The sequence below is a fragment of the Micromys minutus genome (assembly GCF_963924665.1).
Source record: "Micromys minutus genome assembly, chromosome: 6".
NCBI classification, from domain to species: Eukaryota; Metazoa; Chordata; class Mammalia; order Rodentia; family Muridae; genus Micromys; species Micromys minutus.
The window spans coordinates 47,101,940-47,129,301 of record NC_137975.1 but is presented as its reverse complement, the minus strand read 5'-3'; the positions used below and the strand labels follow the sequence as shown (position 1 = coordinate 47,129,301).

At 39.9% G+C, this 27,362-nt stretch overlaps 1 protein-coding gene across 1 annotated transcript; it reads left to right on the top strand.

Annotated features, from left to right (window-relative positions):
• Positions 1 to 1,959: 1,959 nt before the first annotated feature.
• On the top strand, positions 1,960 to 26,601 carry ARL5B (ARF like GTPase 5B). The gene is made up of 6 exons (XM_080918466.1): positions 1,960 to 2,084; positions 13,120 to 13,180; positions 14,559 to 14,706; positions 17,945 to 18,028; positions 19,774 to 19,925; positions 21,059 to 26,601. Exons 1-6 carry the CDS (start codon positions 2,036 to 2,038, stop codon positions 21,105 to 21,107), a joined length of 543 nt encoding a protein of 180 aa, XP_080774592.1. The 5' UTR covers positions 1,960 to 2,035; the 3' UTR covers positions 21,108 to 26,601.
• The last annotated feature ends 761 nt before the right edge of the window (positions 26,602 to 27,362 follow it).

The window sequence follows — 27,362 nt, the reverse complement described above, 5'->3', positions numbered from 1 at the left end:
GATAACCTCTCTGAATTTTAAAACAATAGCTTCATCAGAAATTTACCAATGTGTTCTTTTCTACTTTCAGGAGTGATATATTAAATTGTTTGCAACAATCAATCATCTACAGCATCTAAAAGTGTCTAATAGGTATTTCCTGAATGAAATTATATTGATTTTTTTCGACCACATGGAAGAAAAGAACTTCCTATGGGTACTCAATCAACCCCATTCATCTGGAAACCGACCAACTGGATCAAAATCATAATTGACATAAAAATGTTTGGAGTATTTGAAGAGTGGCCTTTTCCCTTAGCTGGCAGAACATACAGTTCCTTAAACTCTTTTTTTCAAGCTCTGTACAAACTGATCTAACTTAACTGATTAATAAGTTGAACTCAATGCCAAAGAAATCAAGTCTTTCTGAATATCATCTGGTCAGTTTATATTGGTTCATGCTAAGAAATCTAAATAATTTTCCTTCTTTAGGCCTTGTGAATTAACATTTTACTTCCTTGAAATTTCTCTATTTTATGCTAATTTTGCTGAAGACTTTTTAATGGTATTCTACTTCAAAAAAGTTTGTCACTTCATAATACTTTCATGTGGCTCTTTTTTTTTTTTCTTTTAAAGAATTTATCTATTTATTTTATGAGTATACAGTTGCTGTCTTCAGACACACCAGAAGAGGGCATCGGATCCCATTACAGATGGTTGTGAGCCACCATGTGATTTCTGGGAATTGAACTAGGTCCTCTGAAAGAGCAGTCAGTGCTCTTAACCACTGAGCCATCTTTCCAGCCCTTCCCCTGCGGTTATTCTTATCTCACGAACTCAAAACTATATTCATTTTCAGGTGGCACCGTTCTATACATCAAAATCCTTCCCTGGAAGGAGCGTCAACTTTTTTAAACTGAAGCCGAGTAGAAATGACCCTTTAAACCTCCTTACATAACCACAAACTCATTCAGATTTATAGTCCAACGGAAAGTCATTAAAACTATGTTTGAATGGGATCGGTATATCTGTTTCTCCGTATGACAGGCTGGAGCTGCAGTTTAGTATCATAAAGTTGGTGTGATCCTGTACTGGAGTCTTCATTGGTCTTTAAAGTGAAGCACTAGCGGGGCATCTTAAGCCGCACTGACTTGTTTTACTTGGAACAGGTCATGGAATAGTTTGCCGTGATAAAAGGTCAGGCTGGTAGCCTTAAAATCTTTCTTTGGTTATGTGGGCCCCGCCAGGTGGCCTCAAGGACTATTCTGGCCCATGAAATTTCCAGTTTCCAACTGGTTAAGGATTTTGAGATCAACGACCACACCTAACGCTTGGCCAAACAAGAGGCAGTGTGAATTTAGAAACTTAACTGGAGCCTGGCTACAGGCATTCCAGCACGCAGATCCCTATCAATTCCATTCAGAATTAAGAATCACGCTAGAATCCCAACACTGGGACAGGAACGAAAAACCACTCCTCCCCCTGCAGCCAGAGGGCCGCACTGGCTGAGGTTCTGCAGAGTTTCAGCAGCGAGAGACAAGGCGGCGAGGTCGCGGGGGTGACGGCAGCTCACGACCCCAGTCCGCGTTTCTACAGAGTGACAGGAGAGGGAGCGCGCACCGAAGAAATCCCCAAATCAGCCACTCCCAGCCTCCGCTGACGCCAAGCCCGCCCACGATCCGCAGACCGGAAGTGTACAGGGAGGACCCGCCACGTCCTAGGCGCCAGCTGACGTCAGCGCGCCGACGTCACGTGCCGACCTTCCGGCGATGGGTGGTCCTGGGCCGAGGTGGGGAGGCGGGGCGGGGGCGGGGCTCGCGGCCAGCCCAGGCTGTGCAGGGTAGGTGGGCGCAGACAGAGCGACTACGGGTCGGGGCTGGGCTCAGCGCGCTGCGAACAAAGGAGTCTGCGGCGGTTCCCGGCTCCGCGGAGGACCAAAGCTTCGCTGGACTCTTGAGGCTCCGCGGCTCCGGGTCGGCTTCCCCTCGGTTCCACCGCCGGCGCCGCGGCACCTGCCGCCAAGTGCTGCCCAGGGAGCCTGTCCCGCCCGGGGCTCATGATGGGGTTGATCTTCGCTAAACTGTGGAGCCTTTTCTGTAACCAAGGTGAGGCTGGCGGGTTGGTGGACGCGGCGCGGGGAAGTCCAGATTGAGATCTGGATCCGGCTCAGGGTAGAACTCGGATCTGGGGACCGGGAGCCCGGGCAGGAGAGGCACCTGATGGCCGAGAATCCCACGCGTGTGCAGCTTTTAGCCAGCCAAGGTGGAAACAGATTCCTGCAATCTGTTTGCGGGCCTTTCCGGTCTTAGCGAACCATCTTTTAGGTCTGATTAGCCCTAGGAAAGTGTCTCCCCAGGAACCCAAAACTTTCCGTTTCTTTAACAAGAAACAGGAGTTTTGCACTGTTTACCTTCCTCTTGTCTATGCCAATGCTTGTCTGACTTGGCTTAGATTCCTGTTCGTTAAGACTTTAGAGTGAGAGTATTCAGGTGCACAGGTTTCTGAAGTCTTTACACACACATACACACAGCTCCTCACCCCGCCCCACCCCCATAAGCGTGAAAAAAATCTAAATGCTTTCGGTTATGTGTAAGATATTACGTGGCCGTAATTATTCTGGAACAGGTCAGGAAATACCTAGAAGTTGTAAAACCTGTTCGGAGTCAGAATGAACTGTGATTTCTTGAGAAGTCACTACTAGACAGACAAGGGTCCAATGATAAATGATAGTCTTCAATGATATCTATCCAATGATAAAGTCTTCGTCTTTCTTGTAACATAATGGTCTCCGACTATTGAGACTAAATTTTTTCCTATTTGTTTCATTTTGTAGGGCATGATTTATGAACTACTTTTGTTTTTATTAGGGTACTAAGACTTTGCCAGTAAAGTCCGTTTTTGTGGATTTAAGCCGTGAAGTCATTGTAAATGGCTTTACTTCACTTGTTCTGTACACTGGTTTTTAAAAAGCCCCTTTCAAGCTTATAATTATAAATACAGGCAAGCACGTGTGTGTTTGTATGCAAGAATCACAGGTAAATACTCCTTTTTAAGTGACTTTGAAGTGTCCAAACTTAAGCTCCAGGTGATGTTACTCATAAATGTAATGCACTGATTTTCAGCAACTTAACATTTTCTGATGTTTGTAAAAGTACTATGTCAAGGACAATTTCAATATATAATTAAATATATATTGGTTACACAATTAAATATGTATAAATAAAAGTGAATTACACATTATTACATTTTTATCAGCACCCCCCAGCCTTAGCAATAAAAATAATCAGAGTGTTGGTTTTCCCTTTATAGTTGGTTATTGCTGCCATCTCTGTTCATTAGAGGATTCCATATTCAGACTGGAATGGGGCTGGGGAGATGTGAAGGGCAGTCATTGAACATGATGGAAGCCTTCGTGTGCCCCTGCCTGTCTTTACCTAGTTGTTTAATTTTCCAGATCTCTCTTAGAATTTCTTTATCTTTCCTGCTAAAATTCAGGGACAGGTGCCTGTGTTACTTTGTCCTCCCTCATGACTAATGTCCCCTAGTGGGAAAACCAGTCCTTCAGACTAGACGCAATAGCTACAGAGATCCAGAACAGAAGCTGCGCTCATAGAGACAAGAGTTAGTCTAAGAAAATGTTTGCTGACATTTGTAAGTGTGGCATGGTGGTGCCGGGGAAGCCTTTCAGGGTAAGGTACACAGGGACTTAATGAGGAGTGGGCGTTTGGGATGAATGCAAGGTAGACAGGGTAGAATTGGGCATATTGATGTAGGCAGACGGACTGATGTTTGAAAAGAGGGGTGTGTTGGATACACTTAAAGAAATTGAACATGGTTTATGAGATTGCTGAACTAACCAGGCAGTTAGATCACTAAGGGTCTTTCTTACATGGTGACCAAGACAGTAAATACTGAATACATCAAGTCGTAGGAACTCATGAGGAGTTTGGTCATTAGGTATTTTCCTGATGTAGAATAATGGGATCAGATTCCTACAGTAGTCTGGAGTTTCTGTTTTCCGTATCAATGAAATTAAGTGCCAGTGTTGGCATCTTTTTTACTATTTACCTGGTGCCCAGGTAGAGTTGAGTATTGGAATAATATGTCCAAGTCTTGGATCTCTAAAGGTAGAGTAGGGTGGGGTGGACTACAGTGGGGAGACGGTCTAGGGTGCGGGCAGCCTTCATCAACTGACAGCAACTACAGGCGCTGCCCTTTATCTGTCAATGTCCACACTCTTACCTCAGTTTCCTAAGGAGCTCCAAGCATCCTTTTATGTGTTATATCTTCCTGGGGACCAGTTACAAAGCTCCGTACTGTCTAATAGAACTTGGTATTCTTTCACTTTGTAATAGAAGGCTGATAAATTATCAGGGGTAGAGCTAACCTGTGGTTTTCCACGTGTTCTTATAAAATACACGCTTGCCTGTGGGGGATGCCATGTTTAAGCTCTCCCCTTAATATTTCCAAGATTTCTTCTTTTTCATTTTCCTTTTTAAATTAAGTTTTAAACGTTCTCTAACTTTCATAGGCCTGGTCTTTTTCTCTCTGTGTTGTAACTGTAGACACTTGTGGTCAGCTTTTCTGTTAGACAGAAGGACGGATAACATAAGGCTTAAATTGTAGTTCATTTTCATAACCAAAAAACCCAGCAACTTATTTATTCTGTCTTCTAATTCATTTCATTCTCACAGCAAATTTTATGTCATCCACTTGGGTGCTCTGAGCTGTAAATAAATATTGTCTTCTGGCTGTTGTCTTAACCGTTTCTTTTGGGCATATTCTTCTCTTAATTCAAGGCTTCTGCTGGTTTCCTACCCATCCAAAAACATCTGTTCCCTGTCTTCTAGAGTATGTTTGTATCCTACCTTTGAAAAGTCAAGTTCTTGATCTCATTCAGATTTCTGACCCAGATTCAACTAGGTAGAGAGTCATTCTTCCACAGATTTACCAGAAGTGGCTTTTGCCCTAGTATTAACTCTCTACGTAATTACTGGTTTCTGGGTAATGTTTATCTCTGTTTATAATTGTATTGTAAATTTATTTGTCATTTGATTCACTCAGTAGAAATCTCCTTGAGGCATGAACTTTTTTTTTATTCACTGCTTTATTCATACTATCTGGAAAGATCTACTTATTCAGGATGTTAGTTTTTGGCTTTATTTTATTCAACATAAAATGTGGTATCATAGTACCATATGCCCTCTATTTTATAGTGTGTCTAGTTGGGAACTTGAACCATGGTCATTTCTTCCTTCTGACAGAGGAGGAGACACTTGTGTGCCTCTTTCCCTTCCTACATAGCTGTGCTTCAGGCCTTTGCTTTGTTCCTCACTGTGTTCTCATTAGTATGATGTTAAAGTTTGCTTCTACAGAGCCAGTTTGCTCTAATTGTCTTACTGAAGGGAAACTTTATTTTGTTACATCATCTTGGTTTTCTTCAGACATTGGCTGAGAGATTTGGTAGTGTCTCTCTCTCTCTCTCTCTCTCTCTCTCTCTCTCTCTCTCTCTCTCTTTTGGAATTCTTACTGCACAGCTGTTCTGGGCTTTTCTTTTTTATCATTTTCTATATTTATGTCTTCCTTTAAAAGTATACAAATCCATTCAATCATAGAGGAATACACCTTTAATTTGAGAGACTGGGTTAGCCAGAGTGTCAGAGCCAGCCTGGTCTACATTCTGAGTTGCAGGGCAGCCAAAGCTATATATACAGAAGTTCTCTCACACAAAGGAAAGAAAATTAAAAAACCCCAAACAAACAAGCAACAACAAAAACTGTACAAATTATTGAAAAGATGCCATGGAGGTGTCTACAGAGCTTGGTGTAGTGGCACACACCTGTATAATCTCAGCATTTGGGAGGCAAGAGACTGGCATATCTGTTTTTGAGTTCAAGGTCAAGGCCAACCTGTTCTACATACTGAGTTATGTAAGGGACAGCCAGGGAGAGAGGTTCTATGTCCTACCACCGAAAGGGGCATCTATAAGTTGTAAATGCTTTTCAATTTCAAATGCCTGGAAATTATCACTTATCTTCAGTTTTGACATATAACTGGTTTAGCTATGGATTGGAAAACTTTGCTTCAAGAATTTGGAAGACATTGCCTTGATCTCCAACTGTCACTAGTGCTAAGTAAAATGATAGCATCTTGATTTATTTTTCTCTATCTCTATTTTGTTTATTTTAGAATTTTTCTTTTTCTCTGGTAATTTTAAGTTTCAAAAAGATTCTTCGTTTGTCTGTTTTTTATTTATTTCTGTGGGTTCTCAGTAATTTTCCAATTTAAAGATGTACCTTGTTGGCATTGATGAATTAATTAATTAATTTTAGAGTTTGTTCCTCTTTTTTTTCTGACATCTCATTACCAGTGTAGGCTAAGATGACTTGCAAAGATGCACATGAATGTTTTCTTAATGGGGTGGGGTTCTAATCTTAGGATATTTCCTTTGTGTCCATTCTTTGAGCTGAGTATTTTGTTACTGCTCTGGGAGCATCTTTTTGTGAAGGCTGACATCACTCTTTTCTTTGACATTGTCTTATTGTCTGTCTTTCTGTTTCAATGTAGTTTTGCCCAGCTTTTCACATGGAAGTATTCTCCATAAGTCTATAACTGACTCTCCCCTACTGTCCTGATGGATTAAACAGTGTGAGTGGTTGGAAGGCAGTCAACCTACTTTGGGACTCCACCTCGGAAGTACTCATGTACCCAAGGAGAACTTTCATACACCTTTCCTTTCTCTTAGAGTTGTATGTTTATGGTGTCGGCCATTAATTTTAGTCATCCTGGCAAGTGTGGGCTCTGTCTTTGTTCATATTCCTACTTGCTGTTTGTGGACAGTTTAGATCCTTTACCCATTTACAAAACTTGTAAACTTAGGGCTATCAAACCAGTTCTCAAAGTATTTGGAATGGCTTTCTGCTTTTGACAATTTCAAGATACCTGCTCCTTTTCTCCAGAAATGTTAGCTGTTCTATTAATTTTTGTGACAGACTTGAATGTAGGTTATATTATAATATGAATAGGGGTTGAGTTTCCTTATTTTCATGTGGACATCTGCTTCTGAGATGATTTTCTAAAGACACTTTCCTCCTAGTGGATTCCTTTGGAACCCTTGTAGAAATGTAGATCGTAAGATGGTGAGCCTCATTTCTGTGCATCCTCTTTTCTGTGTGTTGGATCCTCTGTCATTGGTCTGTAGGTTGGGTCCTTCTTCTCATTCAGCTTTATGGCCCTACAACTATGTGGAGTTTTTTGGGTCAGTAAGAAACCTTCAACTCTGCTTAATCTTTTAATGTGGGGGAAAACGAGAAAATTAGTTTTTTAATTTAACTGCTATTTATTTCCTTCTTTCTAGACACTTTGGGTTGACTTTTTTCTTCTATTAGTAAAGTCTTAAGGATATGTCCTATACAAGCATTGTCAGAGTTAGAAATGTCCTTTTTGTTATTGATACAGTCACTTGTTTTTTATTTTTATTCAATTTGAAGTATTTACATTGTTGTGCGATTTATTTTTTGACTGTATTATTGATGTTTGTTGCCTAGTTTGCAAATAATTTGTCTTAATTTTTGGGATTGTCCATTTTTTGTTTGGTTTTGGTGGCTTAGTCGTGGTTCCTGTGTGGTTTTGGTTCCTAATGAGGTGAACCCCACAACATTTCCACTTCATTTCACACTTACTGAGACTTCTAAATGAGACTCCTATAATCTCTTTGGGTCCCCTCAGTGTTTACCTTTGGAGAGAAACTGTGTTTCCCACCTTTTTGTAGAGGGTTTTTGCGACTCTTCCTGAGGTTGAGGTTGCTGCAGTCTTACTCAGACCTCTCAGGTTTTTGATTGCATCTCTTACACAATAGCATGTTTCTGTTTCTTTTGAGCCCATTGTGAAACCTTCCCTCTTGCTGACTGAATGCTTAGTGGAACTACTAATGTGGTAGCATTTGTTTGTGTGGGTGGTGAGGACCACCACTTAACTGTTGGCTGTGTTTGCTTTGCTTGGTTTCTGGTGTTGCACATTCTTTCTGCACTTTTAGACTCAAGTGCCTTTTAAGAATTCCTTTTTTTATTGACTTCTACTTCTTTTTGCTGTAATTTTATGATATACCCCCTACAGAGAATGCAACATAGACTTGTCCTTCATGCTGTCAACTAAAAGCCAGTGCCACATTTTCTGTAGAGTGCAGACACTTGTCTGTCCCTGCGATGTGTCTTTATGCTGTTATATCTGCATATTTAATAAACATCACAGAATATGGTGGCAAAGTTTTTGTTATGAAACTCAACTCATATACTGTAAAGATTTAAGAGAAGAATAAACATCTATCTCATATTTGTTCATCTTAGTTGTATTGGTGACTATTTCTTATCTTAAATGTCTTTATGTTGCTATCTCTGTGAAATACATGTTTACTGGATATAGCATCTTTGCCCAGTTCTTTTTTCCCCACAGTCTACAGACTGCAGCTGCTGTTCCTGTCTTCCTTTTCTTTGTAAATCCTTTTTTTTTCTTTTATCAAGATTTTCCTTTTTTTTTTTTTTGCTTTACAGTAAATCAGCTTTTTTGAAAATATGCCTTTTCTTTGACATTTTTCCTTTTGAAATTTCCTAAGCTTCTTAAATTTGAATAATTTTTTACATTTTTGTACTCATCTAATTTACTTTTTCAACTTATATTTTCATATTTTTTCCACTTCTTGAGTCATTAGTGATGTACGTTTAAGAGCAGTAGTGAATTTAAAAAGAAATGAACTGCTAAAATGCAGATATCCAGACTCTGTCTTTAGCGTTAAATATGGTATTCTGGGTCAAGGTGTAAATTCTATTTCAACTGTTATTCTGGGTCACGGTGTAAATTATTTTTCAACCTTCGTTCTGGTCAGAACAAGCTTAGAACACATGGGTTAGATAGTTGTGCCTTGATCTTCAGCCTTCCACAATAGAGCCTTACAGTCGGCTGCTTGTAAGCCTCTAGCTCTGAAGCCTTACTGTTACTTCTATTCTGCAAGGTAGAGACCCATCTTGGCTACCTCCTCGGACACTTCAGTGGTAAGCACTTTGTCACTGTGGGGGACCTATTCAGAGTCTTTGATACCCTGCCTGGTTTTAGTTCTTTGGTTTACCAGAAGCTTGTTTTCTTCCACCTGATTTTCTACTACTTTGTTATTGTTGTTGTTGTTGTTTTACAGTTATAGTTTGGTCAAGACGAACATCTTGGCTAAAGTGGGGAAGCATCATAGTAAGACTTGCAGTTTACTAATAAAATATGTTTTTATGCTTCCAAGTCAAGGAGAAGTTAAGATACAATGCATGGTTGTCTTTTATTAGATGAGTATCCTCTTGAAGGCAAATTATATCTTTTAATATCTATAGAGATTCTATACTCATATTAAGCATTTAATGTATGCAGGAATCTTAGAAAATATATCACAAACTTTTGTGTCCATATTGCTGCTGATAGAGAAGTAAAGTTCACAGATGGCCAGTTCTTAAGACAGTGCATTATCTAGAGCCCCGTCCCTGGAATCAAATGGCAGCTACGGTCATATTTCTTTCCAAGGAGTTTGATGTTGAGCAGGAAACAGAAGAGCCTGAAATCTTGTTTCCTTATCAGTTAAGTAAGGAGTGATGAGATTTTGTCACAAGATAATTATGAATATTAATTTATAAAATATGCATAAAACATAACAGGGTACAGTGGCACACAGCTTGAATCTCATCACTCAGAAGCTTCTGTTTGTTTCCTAAGCAGGAGTTGCATGTGTGTGGCCAGTCGGTTATGCCTAATCAAAAGACAGCATTTAGAACTTGTGCTGTCATGTTTTCAAGCTTGGGGTCCCTCTTAAACATCACATACATAGTAAATGTCACATGCTCTACACAGAAGAAGCTCAGCCTGTGTGTCAGCTGGGAACGAACCACCCTGGCTGGCAGGGTTACCTTTAAGAATTGTGCACCTTTTAATTGCATTGCATTGCGTTCCATAAGGGCAGTATATTCAGGGATTTTTGCTTCGCTTAGTCTTGTTCTTTCTTAGGAGATTCTATATCCAGACCTTCACATCACTTTCTACATCTCCCCCACTGTCCTCTGTGTTGTAAAAACTTCACCTAGTATTTGGGAGCTGAATTGGTAGTTATTGCGCATAGCAGGCAGTTGAAGTAAGAGGTATAGTTACCTAACAGAGCACATGGCCTTTTTGAAGGTGGCCTTTAGTAGTTGGCTTTTGATCTTCCTTTCATCCCTGCTGTATAGATAATATTGATATTTATCCAGAGCTAAGATCAAAAATAAACTCCGTTACAAAGGACAGTCCTTTTTGTGGTGTTTGTATGTATAGATTTAGGCTGTTGGCAACAGTTTTCATGAGAAATTAGGCCATTGTATCTGAAAGGTATTGTGTGTGCCTTCATCCTAGGACAGCTGAAACTGTATGCTTTGTTCTGATTGCCAGAGTTCCCTATACTGTGAAGAAAGGGGGATCTGGAAGATAAGATCCTTGTGTTTGAACGTGAATGAAACCTAAGCCCTGTCTGTCAGCAGTCCCTTCCCCTCAGTTCACTCTGGAGACCAGCCTTTCAAAGCAATGCATTCATGAGTGTAAACATCAGGCCTTTAACACTTACTATCATCACCTGTGATACAGAATGGTGTAAAAGTAGTAACACTTACCCACAAGAGTTGCTGCAGCAGCAAACCATCTGCTGCTGCCTATGCACACTGTTCCCGCTTCCTGAGTAGGACTTTTGTGCAAGCGTGTTTGGTGTTCCGGTGGCCCTTTTCCCACCAAGTCAGGGATACTGAGGTCTCTAGAGCTAGGCTGCTAACAGATTAGGAATGCCTGGGGCCAAGAAGTCTGCTTGTTGCTGTTGATAGAGTGTTCTTGTTCTTTAAGGAACAACAAAATTTAAGGGAGCAGGTCAAAGTTGGCTTCATTTGACCCTAGGGAATTGGAGCCAACCGGCATAGAAGGAAAATTAAGTCAGTTATAATCGTTTTTGTTGTTGTTGTTCTACAAAGCAGCTTTTGTAAACATGAAAACTTCCTTTGTTGTGCTGCCCGTATATGTCCAGTAATACAATACAGATAGTTCTTACTGATAATGAATAAACCTCATTGGAAGACAGAGAAGTTTGTCATCCCCGCTGGTCCAGAGTGTTGAACTTACTGGTTGGCCCTAACACACTCAGCCCACCTGGTTCTGTTTACTTCACAGTTGTGAGCATGTCACCACAGTGCTGGCTAGTACACCCTTCTCTGCTCAGGCTGCCCACTGGAACCTTATATTGTCTTAAAAGACCAGCACTCCAACTGAAGAATCTCCCCAAGGCAAGACTTACTCTTAAGAGGGTACATTCCAAAAGCAAGTGCCCCGGACATGCACTTCCTTTTTATTCTGATAGCGTGGGGACTCTGTCTTTTCCTGTTAGTTGGGGTCTGACCCCTTGGTATTTTGAAATGAGCTGGTTTTAAGAGAATTGATGCAGAGAAAGTGAAGGGGAGGGTTTGTCATGCTAATCCAAGTGCAAGGCTTTGTGCAAAGGTTTTACTTTGGGGAGGATTAAACATGGCATAAAAGTCTTACAGGGTTGGGAGATAATAAGAATTTAATTCCTTGTCGTAGCGACAAGTTTTATAGTATTTCATAGAAAAGGCTCTTTTCTGTTTCTTCTATCTGTAGGGTAATAGGTCAGGAAGAAGTGGGTCTTATCTTTTCATATTGTGTTAAATTTAGACTGTTACACAATTATGATGTTTACATAGTATAGGGCCTACATTCTTGGCTAATACCTGGCATCACCAACCTTAAACTAGTGTGAGCGTCGTGACATCCCTGGAGTCCTTGGCCAGAGAGTCCCACCCTGAAGGTCCCTCAGCTACCCATTGCCAAAGGCTAGACGAAGAGACAGATGGGGATAAAGGCAAGAAAGAGTTTTCTGTCCGTGAACCACGCTGGAAAAGCAGGAGGCTAGAGAGTCCCCTGTTCCTGCTGCCTCTTCCCTCCCCACCCACCCCACGGACGCATAGGAGCAGCTCCCTAAGCATTTTGTGTGGGAAAGAGAATTATTTTATGTTTTGAAATTTTCATACATACATAATATACAATGTATTTTCATCAGATTTACCTTCCATTCCTCCCCCAACTTCTCCTATTCCTCCCAGATCCACCTCCAAATCTCATTCCCTCCAACTTTGTGCCCTCTTTCTTCTCCCCCTCCTTGTGACCTTCTTCCCCATCATCTCCTTCTTCCCATTCCCCGCCCCCTCACATACCAAGTTTTGGTTATGCTGCTCATATATTCTTGCACGTGGGGCCATTCACTGGAGCATGGGTGACATACCAAGGGCCACACCCGTAAGGAGACATCAGTCCCCCTCTCCCCAGATAAGGGGAGAGCTTGTTGAACCCCCTATTCCACTAAAACAGAGAAATCTTGAACATAGACTGAACTGATGGGGGGGGGGATTCTATCACTCATTCAAAGCAGATTTCATAATATGTACCACTTAACGGAATAATTAGAAGGGCCTAATAACTGCTTATAACAAAATGGTTATTTAGTGCCTGCCATTTGAAGGGGGAAGAGACTTTTGTTGGACAGCATCAGCAGAAACATCCACTTAGAATGATTACAGAAAACACGTTTCAATAAAAACCATTGAGGCTAAGTAATTGCTTTTACTTCTGCCAATTAATGTAAAACTAAAAACCGGCCTGCTAATGGAAAGAGCATTGCAGTTTCAGTAAGTGCCATTTTGAAATGAAAGGCAAAAACGTTGGTATGTGTAGGCGGGAAATTTGCTTGTGTTCGAACAACATAAAGCTAAGAGCAGCAGACTCTGAGCAGGTGCGGAGAGCCAACATTTTATACTTGCAGGTTAAGTCAGGATGCCAGGTTGTTAATTTGGGTGACTCTGCCTCCACTCAGAAGTGACCAAAGTCTTTGTTTCTTGCTAACCAATCTAGACATGCTTCCAGGAGGACTTCAGAGAAAACACTGGACTATTTAAGTCAAGGCAAGTCCTTACGACATAAAGACTTCAGTAGTGGGTGCTTAACAGAGACTCATTATGGTGATCACTGTGGAAAGTGTGGCTGTTGTGCTGTAGTGTGAATGCTCATGCCTTTTTTTCCCCTTAGAGCACAAAGTAATCATTGTGGGACTGGATAATGCTGGGAAAACCACCATTCTCTATCAATTGTAAGTATTGGTACCTCCTTACTAGTTTTTGAAAAACTTAGACTTAAACATGTAACTTTTTCTGTTTTATCAAATTAAACAGGTAAAATAAGATGTCATTTGCTCACTGAAGTCTTCAGCACACCCTAGCCTTCTCACTCTGAAAGAAAGAATGGACTTTAATAGTAAACTAAAACAAAGGACAGATGCTCCAAAGTGAGGTGACTGTCACTTACCTCATCCCACTGGAGCCCTGTGGGAAGAGCGTGCTCCTCTAACAGCTTTGGGATTGTTTAACAGAGTCAGACTTGTCTACGTTAGCAGCTTTCAAAACTGTGAAGCTCGGATTCCTCAGAGATACATTAAGGCTCATCTTCAGTAAAGGCTAACACCTCAAGAATCCACTGTGGAAGGATTTCCCATTATCCTCTCAGAGCCAAAGAAGTGTTAAGCTTGTGGGGAATGGGTTTATATACACCCAGAGCGTTTGAACAGATACTCACATAGTACTTGGCACCAGCATATGAAACTTACCCTTTCCTTCCTGCATTTAAAGCCTACCAGTTTAGTGCCTGGGTTGTAGCTCAGCAGAGCAGTTCCCTAATATGCAGGAGTCTCTAGGCTCAATTCCTAGCACTACAAAAGAAGAGGGAGGAAAAATACAAGGCAGTATTGACACTTTCAGCTTGCCAGGGATGCACGCTTTCTGTGGGGCCTAACTACATCATTCCTAGTCACATTGCCAGCGGGCTCTTCCTTATGTTTCAGAGTTGAATCACTACTTTATTATATTTTCATTCATTAGCTAAATACATTTTAGTATCAGTCTTTAATATAAAGCTCAAATATATCTGATAACAGTCTTGTACATAGTGTTAAACACATAATATAAAAACCAAGAAAATTATATGTCTTCAAATATATGTTATCATGGAATGTTATCAGCAAATGTGTGTGCTGAATAAAGTAACATAACTTAAAACAATCAATAAGATAATACAGGTAATATGAGAATCGGTATTCTAAATACAATTCATTTTAAGTCAATTTCTATTTGCCTGTGCCCTTTAAGACTATAGGTTAGTATGCCTAAATTAGTTTCTGTGGCTCAACTCTAACCTTGGTTACATTGAACCCTCATCAAAATGGTGATAGAGTATTGCTTAGTTATTGCTACTCTGCAGGTTTTGTCACAGTTTTCCAGAAATTGGTCTCTCTTCCAGGATTGCACTGTTTACATCTTTAAGTACAGAAAGTCTCTAAGCTTCTCTTTCTCATGTTAATAGTTATTATAATTGGTACAAATGAGGAAGGTTGACTTCTTTTAAAAACAGAGAGAGGAAATGTGCTTGGGGTTCTTAAGATTTACAAAAGAGTTTTCAATGGTGTCTTTCAACAGCTTAATGAATGAAGTAGTTCATACTTCTCCAACCATAGGAAGCAATGTTGAAGAAATAGTGGTGAAGAACACTCATTTTCTTATGTGGGACATTGGTGGTCAAGAGTCTCTGCGGTCATCCTGGAACACCTATTACTCAAACACAGAGGTATGCCAAAATTACCTTTAGTTTTATTTTAATTTTTTTTCAAAGAGCCAGCATAGGAAGTGGATAGGCTGTAATGAGACATATTAGCAATTGCTTTTAATAAGGAATTCAGACTTTATCGTGGAAGAAAAGACAGGTAGGAGGGCTAAATTCTGGTTGTGACTGTCTCACTGCTGAGACTTGGATAACTGGAGTAAGAGCCAAGAGGGTGCACAGACTTTTCTCCTCTGAGGGTGTATGAAGAGGCAGGATAGTGAATACATTGACATGTAAACCTCTTTTACTGAAGTCACATAGTTTATGTACATGCACATGTACCTGGCTGGCATAGAGCTCACTGTACACAGCTCATGCCAGCCTGGAGCCAACTGACACCAGTCTTGCTGATTCTCTGCTTCCTACCCTAGGGACTGGGATTGTAGGTGTGCGGCACTATGCCTAGCCAGGACCTTCTCAGCCCAGTGCTCACACAGGCTGCCTCCGCTGTCCTCACAGTAGTGCACCATGCTCTGTGGGCTGGAGAATTACGATAGACACTGGCTGAAATGAATGAATCTTCCTACAGTCTCGGCACTTGACAGTTGCACCTGCTTAGGGAAGGGGTAAAATACATTTAAGAGTTTTCAGATAATATCCCTGATTTTCAGATATTATTAATGGGAAAAATAGACTTGCAGGCTCTTATCCCCAGCTGTCGCTATCATTCTAAATGTTTTTATTCTTTTCCTTTGGGATAGAAAAAAGCCAAGAACATAAAATTTCTGTTATATGTTTGTTGACTATTTTGAAACATGGGAATAAATTGCTCGTGTTAAAAGTAAAATAGGTAGAGGCAAGAGAAACAACTGATTTCATCAACTTCTGCAAGTTCACACAGCGTAGAAGAATGGGTGTCCGATGCTCTAGTTGCTGACGTGATTGTAGAAGACACGGGTAATAGGGAGTGGCCGAGGAGCGTGGTGAGGGCTCTCTGTAGAGATGCATGTGCTCTGTGATGGGCCTTGTGAAGGCGGTGAGCTCATGGGGAAAGTCTGCAGAGATCGCATCTGCAGAGCTTCGCAGAGGAGCCGTTTCTAAGCAGGGAACGTTCCAGGGTGCCGTGTTCTTTTTATTGTTACTTACTAGATCAGTATTAGCTTAGGGAATATATTATTACCTGCATTTGTACTTGTATGTCTGCCCAGAGGCCGATTTTTGTAAAGCTCAAGTGGTGTTTTTGAGCTTTATCATTTAGAATAGTGTTGTGCAGTTGTACTGTAAGCTTTCTGTGTAAGGAGGTACAGCTAAGAAATCATGTTTTCTTTTTTTAAAATGTATTTATTTTGTGTATATCAATGTGTTGCTGTCTTCAGACACATCAGAAGAGGGTATCAGATCTCATTACAGATGGTTGTGAGCCACCATGTGGTTGCTGGGAATTGAACTCAGGACCTCTGGAAGAGCAGTCAGTGCTCTTAACCACTGATCCATCCCTCCAGCCCAAAGTCATGTTTTCTAAGGTGACTTTTTTTTTTTTTTTTGGTAAAAATTGGAGCTGGAAGAAATTAATGCGTTGAAATTTTGTCTTTTAAAATAAAATTTAAAATCAAACATATATTTTGTAATAGTGCAGTATGCGAGCCAGAATAACAGGTTGCCAGCATGCAACACTTGTAATGGCCCTGAATTATATTCTTTGTGGGGGTTGGGAGGGACAGAAGTGGTTGGTAAGGAAATATTGTTGCAATCAAACTGATATCCATAAAATGCTACTGAAAAGTAATAGCATTTTCACATACTCTGATAACAGTATTTTTCCAGACTTCATTTTCAAAGCTTACAGTTAACTCCAGCCATGAAGAAACAGCAGTTCTTTTTATACAAATAGGTTAAAGATGATTCAAGCTGATCCATGGGCTTGTTTTTGACATTGCTGACAGTCTAGGCTTAGCCTAGGTCCAAACAGATATCTTATTACTGATGCTATTAGTATTAAATATTCTTCTAGCAAACTGTTTCTACAAGTATATCTCAATTACCACAAAGATTTTATTGCAACATGCCGGCACGTCCTTTACATTTGCAGACTTAGATTCCAGAAAAAGATTTTATGAGGTGATGTTTCACTGATCACTTCATTCACCTTTAAAATCCTGCATTGAGAAACACTTTACTTTGAGCTGACCCCCAAAAGGAGCATCTCCATTGTAATACAGAGGTTCTGGGTGTTAACTCCTGATACCTTCCTTTTGTTAATCCAGTTACTTCCCAATATCCTGCCCATTCTTTGCTAGGCTCTCTCCCGTTTATCCCTTTCTAAGCCTTCCTGGTTTATATTGAGACAACTATAGTTGGTACTTCATAATTTTATAGTTATCCTATAAATTGATTCCAGTCTCTACTGTAATTTGGTTTATATTAATGTCCTATTCTGTAGGATGCATGGCATTGTTTACTCTTGAGTTTTTCATTCATTTTCCTACACTATGTTTGCTTTGGTAGCTCCTTTTCACTTTGTTCTTGTTTGTGCTTAACAAAGCTATTTTTATTTAGTTTTTCATTTGCTTGTATATTTACTGTTTAATACCTACTTTAGACACAAATACACACATACCTTTCTCCCATCCCACCCACCCCCTAACATACACAGCACATACACAGACATACAGAGAGAGCCTTATTTGTTATTTTTGAAAAACATGCTTATCTTTTGTCAAGCTCTTTCTTTAATACACAGAAGACCTTATCCATAAACAAGTAACAAATTATTGATTGTCTAAATGTCAGTGGTTCTTAACCTTCCTAATGCTGCAGCCCTTTAATATAGTTTCTTAGGTTGTGGTGACCCCAACCATAAAATTACTTTCATTGCTACTTCATAACTGCCCTTTTGTTACTGCTATGAATTGTAATGTCAATATCCGTGACACAGGTTTGAACTGGCATGAATGGAGGGTAGAATGGAAATGATGAAGTGTAATAAAAGAATATAAATTCCTGTTTTGCTATTAACATTACCTTCCATTGCCTGCAATCAGCAGCTTACTAGATGGGTCGTGCTTTTTAGTTGCTGAAGTTGCTTTCTTGTTAACACCTGAATCTCCTGCTTGCTGTGTTTCTGTGTTAAGCACTCTCATAGAAAAGCTGGGGTGCTCTGTAGCAGGGATGATGACAAGTGAGAGCTAACGTCGCTGCAGTGATTCTGCAGAAGACTGGGCTTGCCACTAATTTCTTCCTCCACTGTAATATTGCCTTCCAGTTCATCATTCTTGTTGTCGATAGTATTGACAGGGAGCGCCTGGCTGTTACAAAAGAAGAATTATACAGAATGCTGGCTCATGAGGTAAGGTTTGGAAGTAAGTCTTAAAGCATGATGGAGTAAGTTATCTGTGAATTGCTTTTGTTCTATGCGACGGTTAATGTGGAACAGTGATCTCATCATAGGCAAAGCTGTACTGTAGGCTGAGTCAAAATCACGTTGTGTTGTCAAGACTGTTAATTTGCTTGCTACAACTATTAAAAGCTCAAGTTTTACTTCTTTAGAATTAAAATCGTTGATTCATGCCTTTAAAAAATTGATCAGTGGAGATTAGAGGCCTATGGTGGGAGACCAACAAAACTTAGATGTCTTCCAGCCAAGACTTTACAATAATGAAGAATTGAAGATGACTAACTTATAAGTATTTGAAATATAAAAAGAATGGACAATAAAACATATTCTTGCACATGCTATTTAACCTAAGGTTTCCTTTTCAGAAGGATCTAGAGTCTTCAAAGTATAAAGTACTAGATTCCACATTCTTAAAACTAATGTTATTATCTTTCTGTAATGTCAATCTTTGATCTCTGAGTTTTGAAATTAATTTTGAAAGTTGCCATACAAAGTAGAGTCAGTTCTTAATGGAGTGTTCGTACAGTGTGACATTTTAGTTAGATTTGAGCCCCTCCCCCACTGCCTGCCTTTATCTCCCCCCCCCCCCCCTTGCTGGTCACCGTACTCCCCTGTAAGCAGTCCTCCCTTCTGCGCTCCTGCCATGGAATTCCATCACCTAGCTGTTCTCTCCCTCCCTTTCTTCTCCCTTAAGGTCTTAAGATCTTTTCTTTCTTTTTCTACTCGGTCTTTTCTACTTTGATGACCACTACCCTTATGTGCATGTACACACATACATTAATTTAAGAGTAAATCTCATGTATGAGACAAGTCTGATTAATTGCTGTTAACAAAATAATCTTTAGTTCCATCTGCTTTCCTTTAAAAGTCATGTTTTGTTGTTCTCCATGGATGAACATTTTTATTGTATGTGTACCATACTCTCTGTATTCACTTGCCAATGGACTTCCATTTTGGACTGTTTTATCATTGGTGCAGCAATACATTTAGATGTGCATATATCTGTATGACCTGTTGGCTTCAGAGCCTTGAAGTGGATACTCAGTGGTGGCATAGCTGGGTCATATGGTATTGAGTATTTGTTGCAGGAACTCCACACTGTCTACCATGGTGGTTGCATTATTCACCCCCACCAGTGAGAGAAACGTGGGATATAGTCATGCTAATATGCATCTAACTAAAAGAAATAGGCACATAGCTGAAGTTCAGAAGTTATTTCAAAAGTAATATGTATTTCATTGTATAAGTGTATCAGGTTATGTCAGAATGTTTTGGATATTAAAACAAAAAAATGAAACTGCAGGGAACACAATTCGGCGAGTTAAGGCCTGTAAAGGCTAATAAATTTACCTTGTTCCCAACTAGAAGGAAAACCATACATGTAGTGTTAAGTATTTAATCTGAGGTTTACATTCTTTTCAGTCTGAGCAGTTTTGTCCCCCTCCCCCCCCAAAAAAAAACTTACTTATCTTAGTTACACATATACTTAATTAGAATGAATCATTTAATTGTGATTAAGATTATTTTAAAATTAAATGTTAGCACAAGATTATTTGAAAATAGTGGTTAGTGTCTTACTATAACTGGCTAGCAGGGTGTGCTTACACTCTAACTTCATAGTTTAACTTGTTTTTTGGTAGTTCTCACATTAACTTGATTCACATGTTTGATATTTGAATATTTTGTGTCAACTACAGGATTTAAGGAAAGCCGCAGTCCTTATCTTTGCAAATAAACAGGACATGAAAGGGTGCATGACTGCAGCTGAAATCTCCAAGTACCTCACCCTCAGTTCAATTAAGGATCACCCGTGGCACATTCAGTCATGCTGTGCACTCACAGGAGAAGGGTAGGTGCTGCCGGGGCCTTCTCGCAGCTCTAGGCCATGGCTGTCCATCCTTCCTGCTCGTTACATTGCTTCTCAGGCTTAACATTTTGAAATAACTCTAGTGAATAGTTTTCCACAAGGTTCTTCATATTTTTTAAGATACATGTCATATTTTTGAAGGGATAGGCAGCTGGGGAACCAAATGTTTAGATTTCAGGTTTTTTGTTCATCTGTTGCTTTCATCATTTACTTTCTAAGCAGAACTGTAATGTCACCCAAATTGTTGAGAAAGCTTTAAAGAAATTGCATGCTTTCTGAGGGACTTAACTAGTCTTCTCTAAGAATCTGTCTGCTGGATTATCAAGAGTCCTTTCTGGCACACTTCTAGAGGAGGATTTGACCAGTGCCACTGTAGTGGGTCCTTGCTTTTCTAGGGACTTGAGTGTAGATACTATGGCAAAAGAAAGCCGATGTGTCATGTGTGATTTCCTAGTTCATAATAGGATCCTCATATCAGCCTGACAGTGGGTTTCTCACAACATGTGGCAATGCAGTAGCTAGGCGTGGAGCCTGTGACCTTCATTCTTTAGAAATGATGTGAATAAAAGGAAGACTCTGCTCTTTTTACAGGAGATTTAGCTCCCTTAAAAAGGGTACCATGGGTGTGGTATTCACAGTCCTGATGAGAAAACTGGACAGTGTGAATCTTCAAGATGAGCCATGGACAGTTTCCCACTGTGTTTAAGTGATAATTGCTTTTAACATTTCACTTAGGGGGTTATCTGAGAGCTGTTCCTAATGAAGGCTCGGGATCCAGCTCCACTGGTAGACTGCTTGCCAAGCACGCACAGAACCCTGGGTTCTATGCCTACTGCTCCACATACTGAGGGTGATGGCATGTGTCTGTAATCTCAGCTCTTGAAGATGAGGTCAGGGCCGCAGGATCAGAAGCTTACCCTGAGGCTGTCTGGGTAGAGAATTTGAGGCTAGTTTGCACTGCATGCGACCCTGCTCCTTGTGGGAATAAAAAGAGGTGGTCACCCAGCGTATATGTAAATAACATTGGAATATAACACTAACCTTTGAATAAACCTAATAAGACTTTTTTCAGCAGAAATTCTCTAATTTCTAAAATACTTTTGTCTTTTGTTTAGGTTATGCCAAGGTCTAGAGTGGATGACCTCCAGGATCGGTGTGAGATAATTATTTTGCTTGAAAAAGACTTTTCTATTTATTCAGTGACATGAACATTTTTCCTAATACCGTTGGCTGCTGAGGCAGCAGCATGTTTAATTTATGACAACACAAACCTCCAAGTGACGCTTGAATCAAGTGCCGCTGAACTGGAACATAAAGATGTTTTCTTACCTTTGTTTCACATGTACTAATCTCAGTCGGACGAGCGTAACGTGTAACTGTTGTAGCGCTGGACTCTTCTGACTGTGTTCTGATTATTCGGTGACTGCCTTGTAAAAACCACTTGTCATATATTTCCTGTTATCTGAAGTTTTGCTATGTCCTTTATCACCAGTTTCTTTTTCCTCTTGGCCACCACTTCTCCTTCTGAGGTACTTACTGGCTTGACAGAAGTGGGAATCGCGTATTATTTATCCAGTGGGAAACATGCTTTTCTCTACAGACCTTTTTTATCTTTTGGACAGTTAATTTCAATGAAGAAAATCTACCTAGAAACTCGTGTGTGTGTGTGTGTGTGTGTGTGTGTGTGTGTGTGTGTGTACATCATGAATGCTTGCCATTAAGTTTTCCTCACTTCATTGCATGTGATAGCGTAATTTTAAGTTGCTCTTTGCATGAGAACCATTTAGTCCATTTCTTTATCTAAGGAATTAAGCTCACTTTTCTGCCAACCATATTTGGTTAAAAACTAACCAAGGTAAAGCGTGAATTTGAAAGCCCAACTTTAATGGTAAATACTATTGGCTCCATCTAGTCACTAAAAATTCTCCAGTGTAGACATAACTGTCAGAATTTAGTAAAACACGCCAAAGTAAAATGAGAGCCGGGACACTTGGAATTTGTTTTTCTATCAGTTTACTAATTTTAGCATAACCTCAGCTGCTTTGTCAGGGTTACCACACCTGTTCTGGCAGCAGCCTAAGCAGGACGGTTCTTTCCATTTCTTAGGGTAGTACTAGTAGCTGTCAGAGAGAGCATCTTTATCACCAGCAGCATATTATTGAACAGCAAAATAATGTGGTCTTTCCATAAACCTGGCTGAGGATGATGTGAAAGAGGCTGCAGGTTTTTTTGCCCACCTCCTGTCTTTGTATAGGTAGACTTGTATCCTAAACTCTTCCAGGATGCCGCTGAATCTCTTCCTAGCTTTAGAATGTTTATGAGACTCAGAGATCATCTTCTCTGTTTGTTTGTTTGGTTGGTTGGTTGGTTGGTTTTGATAGGGTTTCCCTCAGTAGTCCTTGCCCTGGAACTCACTAGGTAGACCAGGCTGTCATTCTCAGCAATGTTGACGGTTTTATTGGTTACAGAAATGAAAGGAAAGGTCCTACTGTGTCAGGCTTACTGGGTGGTGGTAACGGTTCCTAAAGCAGTTGTCTACGATGAAAGTAAGAATGAACCCTTGAATTGAAGGGGGACAAGTGCTGTCATTAGCCTTGTCTGTGTCATCTGGGTCATTTACCACATGAAAGGGATAAAATGTGTACTAAGGGGTTCTTCCTTTCAGTATTTTTTATTTGGATCAAAATAAGCTTCGGTGTTCATAAATACCGGCTCAAAACTGATATTTTAATTTCAGGTTTTTTGTATGTAAGTTGCCTTAAATTTTACTCTCTGGGGGTGTGCTTATTTGTTGTTTAGTTGATTTAGTTGAACTTTATAATACAGTTATTTTCTTTTTTTAGTGTTTGTACCCTTGATCTTGGGAACATAGAGGGAAAACTGTTCTGGACTTTTGGAAATTGCTTAAACTTTGAATCTTTTTCTTAGTAATTATATGCCAAGTAGAGATAAGTTTAATTTTTCTTGTGTGTTTTAAAGATAACTCATCATCAAGAGATGAGAGAGAAGAGCAGATCTAAGTCAGTGTGGGTGATGTGTGGCGATTGTGGGTAGGAATGGAGCTAAGAAAATATCAGTTACTTAAAGCACAGCACACCTTGCCTGAGTTTTACTTTGCCTTTGCTGTGTTGTTTGTCATAAATATTAAAAAATAATTTTCATAAGCCTATCCGAGACAAAGCATATTTAATGTCCCAAGTATTTCTTCTTATGAAATAATTTTCTGCCTCCTTGTATCTAATAAGATTGGCTGGTTCAATTTTCTTCTATCAGATAATAATGGTTATTTTTTATATTACCACATCAGCATTATATTGAAAGTGTTTTTTAATAGTTGATTGTATTTTGTCAAACAGCTACAAGTACAGATGCAGATTTGCTATTTAATTGTTGAAAGTACAGTTTATTTTACATGGAAATCCTTCTTCAAAAGCATGTGATGAGTTTGGATTAGAAGCAACTGCTGGGAGTTATTTGAAAATGGAACCGGCATTCAAGGAGATGTTGTGCCGATCATTGGATAGGTCTGTTAGGAAGTTCCCTGAGACCTGTGCAGAGGCTTTTCATCAGCCTCCCTGTTTCCAGCAGTGCGGAGCTCGTTACCCTTTACTCCAAGAGAATGTTTGGGCCCCAACATTCGCTGTCAATCAAATGACTGTAAAATATTATTTCATGAAAGTGTCAGTGTGTGATGGTGCCTTTGTTATTTTGAGACGAGTTCTCAGTCTCATCAACAGGGGTGAGATGGGGGGAAGTGACTTGTGTTTCACATTCTCCTTTGTCTCCATATGTTGTTTAGTGAGGTTTGTATTATACAGAAACCTCCCATACCCGCTTTACACCTTCAGATTATCTTGTATTTTTAATTTAAAAATGAAGAAGCTAAGTTTTACTTTATAATCTTTTCAACATGTTACAGCTAAAAATGTAAAACAAAACAAAGCATAGAAATATAGAACCTCCCCTTGCAGAGCACGTGTGCCATCTCCTTACCTGAGCCCATTGTGTCACCTAGAAGCACATCTGAGAGTCATTGTAGATGTAGCACTCGCTTTGGTAAGGGAATGCACTAAATATGTTTTTGCACTAAATATTTTTATTGATGTGATTTAATTTCTTAAACCCTGAAATATTAATATATATAACTATTGAAAACTGGGGGTGTTGAATCTTGAATAATGCTTGCTTTTAGGTTCTTGTGTTAACATTCTTAAGGGGATAGTATTTTTATTCTGTATTCACTAAAGAAATAATATGTACATGTCATTCTTTTAAAAAAACATCTTTACATAATTCTCATAGGAATAGCATTTTTTGAGTGAGGAATGGCTAGAGACAGACCCTCTAGTCGCCAAGGTGCACACCGACACCAGTGTGTGGTGCTCCTGCTTCCGTCCCCAGTGCTAGGATTGCCGTAGGTATTTTAATGGGATATAATTTGACTTTCATTGTAGCCTAAAGAGACAACAATTATTTCCCCCTGTGGAAAGAATGAGAGATACAGACAATGCTGTAAACAATATTCTCTGACACCACCACGTCTAGCCACAAAGAAGTCTTTGGAGAAAATAAGTTGTAAGTCTTTGGTGTTGTATCTCAACAGATTCTGAGCAAAATTGTTTCCAAGGCTATTGATTGAATCCCCCACTGTGTTTAAAGTGTGGGTTAGCAAACAGACTGGGATTATGGGTTATTCCTCTACATGTGACGAGTAACACTTGTCTCAAGAGGCCAATTTTATATGACAGCTTATCTGTGGCTTTGGAACAAAATCTTCATACACCTAAACTTAATCCTAGAAGTCAAGATAGAGCTTCTAGTCTCGTCTAGTCACACATCCACTGCCTGTCTCAAGAGGTGGGCTCTGATCTAAGTCTGCCCGTTTATCTTGTATCTAGTTGACCATTGCACTATTGTTCACGACCTTTGTTTTGTTCTTTCCAAACTGAGGAGCCTTTAAGTAAGCTAAGTCTCAAATATGTCTTCTGTTTGATATTCTGAAGCTTTATGTACTGTCACAATCTTTTCAAGTCTAAAATAATAGGGGAATGCTTGTAGTTGTGCACCTGAGTGGTCTTGTTCCCTGTGTGATTCCACGTCCTCTAGTGTGTAATCAATCAGGTCTGAACACCGTATGAAGAAAGCTTTTCTTTGGCTTAAGCTGAACCCAAGAGCCAGGGTTGGAGGGGAGGGGAGATGTATCTTAAGAATTGTAGCTGACCAAAGCTATATAGATGCCAATAGGAGACCTAGGTACCCTACATTGCATTTAATCTGGTTGGACAGCCTGGAGACCGGTTAGCATTCTAGGATTAGAATCTGGAACTGTAGTCACACAGAGGCTCCTTGATTTTTTTTTTTTTTTTAAAACCAGTACTCTGCATTTTCTCCTGGAATAAAGAAATAGTCATACATGCTATGTGTCCATGGAGTGTTGTAATCAGAATTTCTAAATGAATGAAAGTGATTTCTTGCACAACTGTTAGAAAACCCCCTTCACCCAAATGTCTTTGAATATGCAGAAGGGAGTGTGGGTGCTGCGCGGGGCTTTTGTTTTCTTTGTTTTCCAGCAGCAGGGTGACCTGTGTCCTTTCCTTATGCTTAATTTCCTCATGGAAAGGAAAGGAAAGTTCTGTAGTTTGACTGGTGAGATAGACTGACTATCAGGGACACAGTAGTCATTTTAATCTTAAATTTTCCCTCAGGAAATTCAGGGACAATGAACCCCCACCCCCCATTTATTCTCTTGGAGTAAACTTTCAGTCTAGTGGGGACATTTTTTATCTAGATTTTTTATCTTAGCTGCGGTTTCACCGAAATTGTGAAATAAAATGGTGATTATGACTTTTCCCAACTCTGAGACAGTTTTCCATTCCCCCATGCTGCTCTCATTCACAGAATAGAGTTTAAGGAAAGAACAGGCTCCTAGCGGTTCCCGTCGCTATCGTCTTTATTCTAATGTGAGTGTAATCATGTTGCACATCTTGTCTTCACACATAACTTGGTGCTTTATATCAGTAAAGAGAAAGCAGGCCCTGGACTCGTTGTACTTTTAGCTCAGATTGTAAAGCTCTTTAAATGTGCATGTTTGTTCATTTTATAAGATTTAAATAGACATTATTATCCATTACATCTCAGGCTCTGTTCAAGTGACCAGACAGTATCTTTGCCAAGCAGCTTGGTTCAATACACGGTATTATTAATGAGATCAAGGTGGGATCTCCTCTCTTTGTGTGCCCTCTGGTGTTTCCAGAGAGGGAAACAGTGTCTTTGATAGCACATTCTGCTTCTGAACCCTAAGGAAGGAACGGATGTAAGTGCCATTGCTGAAGTGCTAACCAAGAAACTGTAAAAGCAAATTCCAAACGCATTTCATACCGTCGTGCCCCACAAACGACTCCAGGTTTGTTTGATTATGAGGTTGTTGAAAGAACACGGTTTTTGAATTTTAACATTTTTCACTATCATGAGATGCTTCTTTTATATGTTCGGTCATATTCATGACTTTTTCTTTCTGCAATTATGTTCTGATGAATTGTGTGCATGCCAACTTACCCACAGAAAAAGATGCAGTTTACTCTGGACTGTTAATCTGTTAGAGAGGTTTGGCCTCGTTTGCAATCATGGTGCAATATAGCATGATATCCATCTGTTTTCAGTCCACAGTTTTATTTTTGTCATAATAAATACTTTTCCAATATGAAGTGCAGCCTGTGTTTTCTTTTGATGATAGTTGAACAGTCTCTTTGGTTACAAATGCCAGAAATCCCGGTAAGCTAACAGGAATTTTGTCATATGGTACGGTGGGAGAGGCCCTAGAACCCAGAGTGGGAAAGACAACTCAGTTCCAAAGCTTGGAGCAAAGACTGGAAGATAGTGAAGAACCAGGCGCCTGCCTTCCTTCTGCATATCTTTCTTAAACTTCCACTGAACTTGACTCCTGTTTTCCTGTCAACACGGCAGGCATGATACCCATGTCTAATGGTTTTTATATTTCTCTGTACAGGGGAAAAGTTAGATCATTGTTGGATCCTTTGAAACAATTCCTTGTTTCCTAGAGAAATTCAGGAGCCTGAATGTAGGCATTTGGCCTCATTGATCCAAGTAACAGAAGGTACATTTAGACCAGGGGAACCTGGATGGTAGGTAGACCTGGAAGATGAAATCTGTTTGTTGTGCCTTTTTTCCCATAGAACAGCTGACACAGTTTAATGAAGAATAGGCTGAACTTACTGTGTTCATTATTTTGATTGCTTTAAACTCGTGGTTTTTAATGCCGACCTTTTCTGAACTCTGTGAGACTATTAGGAAAGATCCCTAAATACATAGGTAGGTGGTAACTTTGTTTCAAAGGTTACTATTCTGGTTACCTTTGTGTGGCTCTGACCAAATGCCAAAGAAAAAGCTAAAAGGAAGACT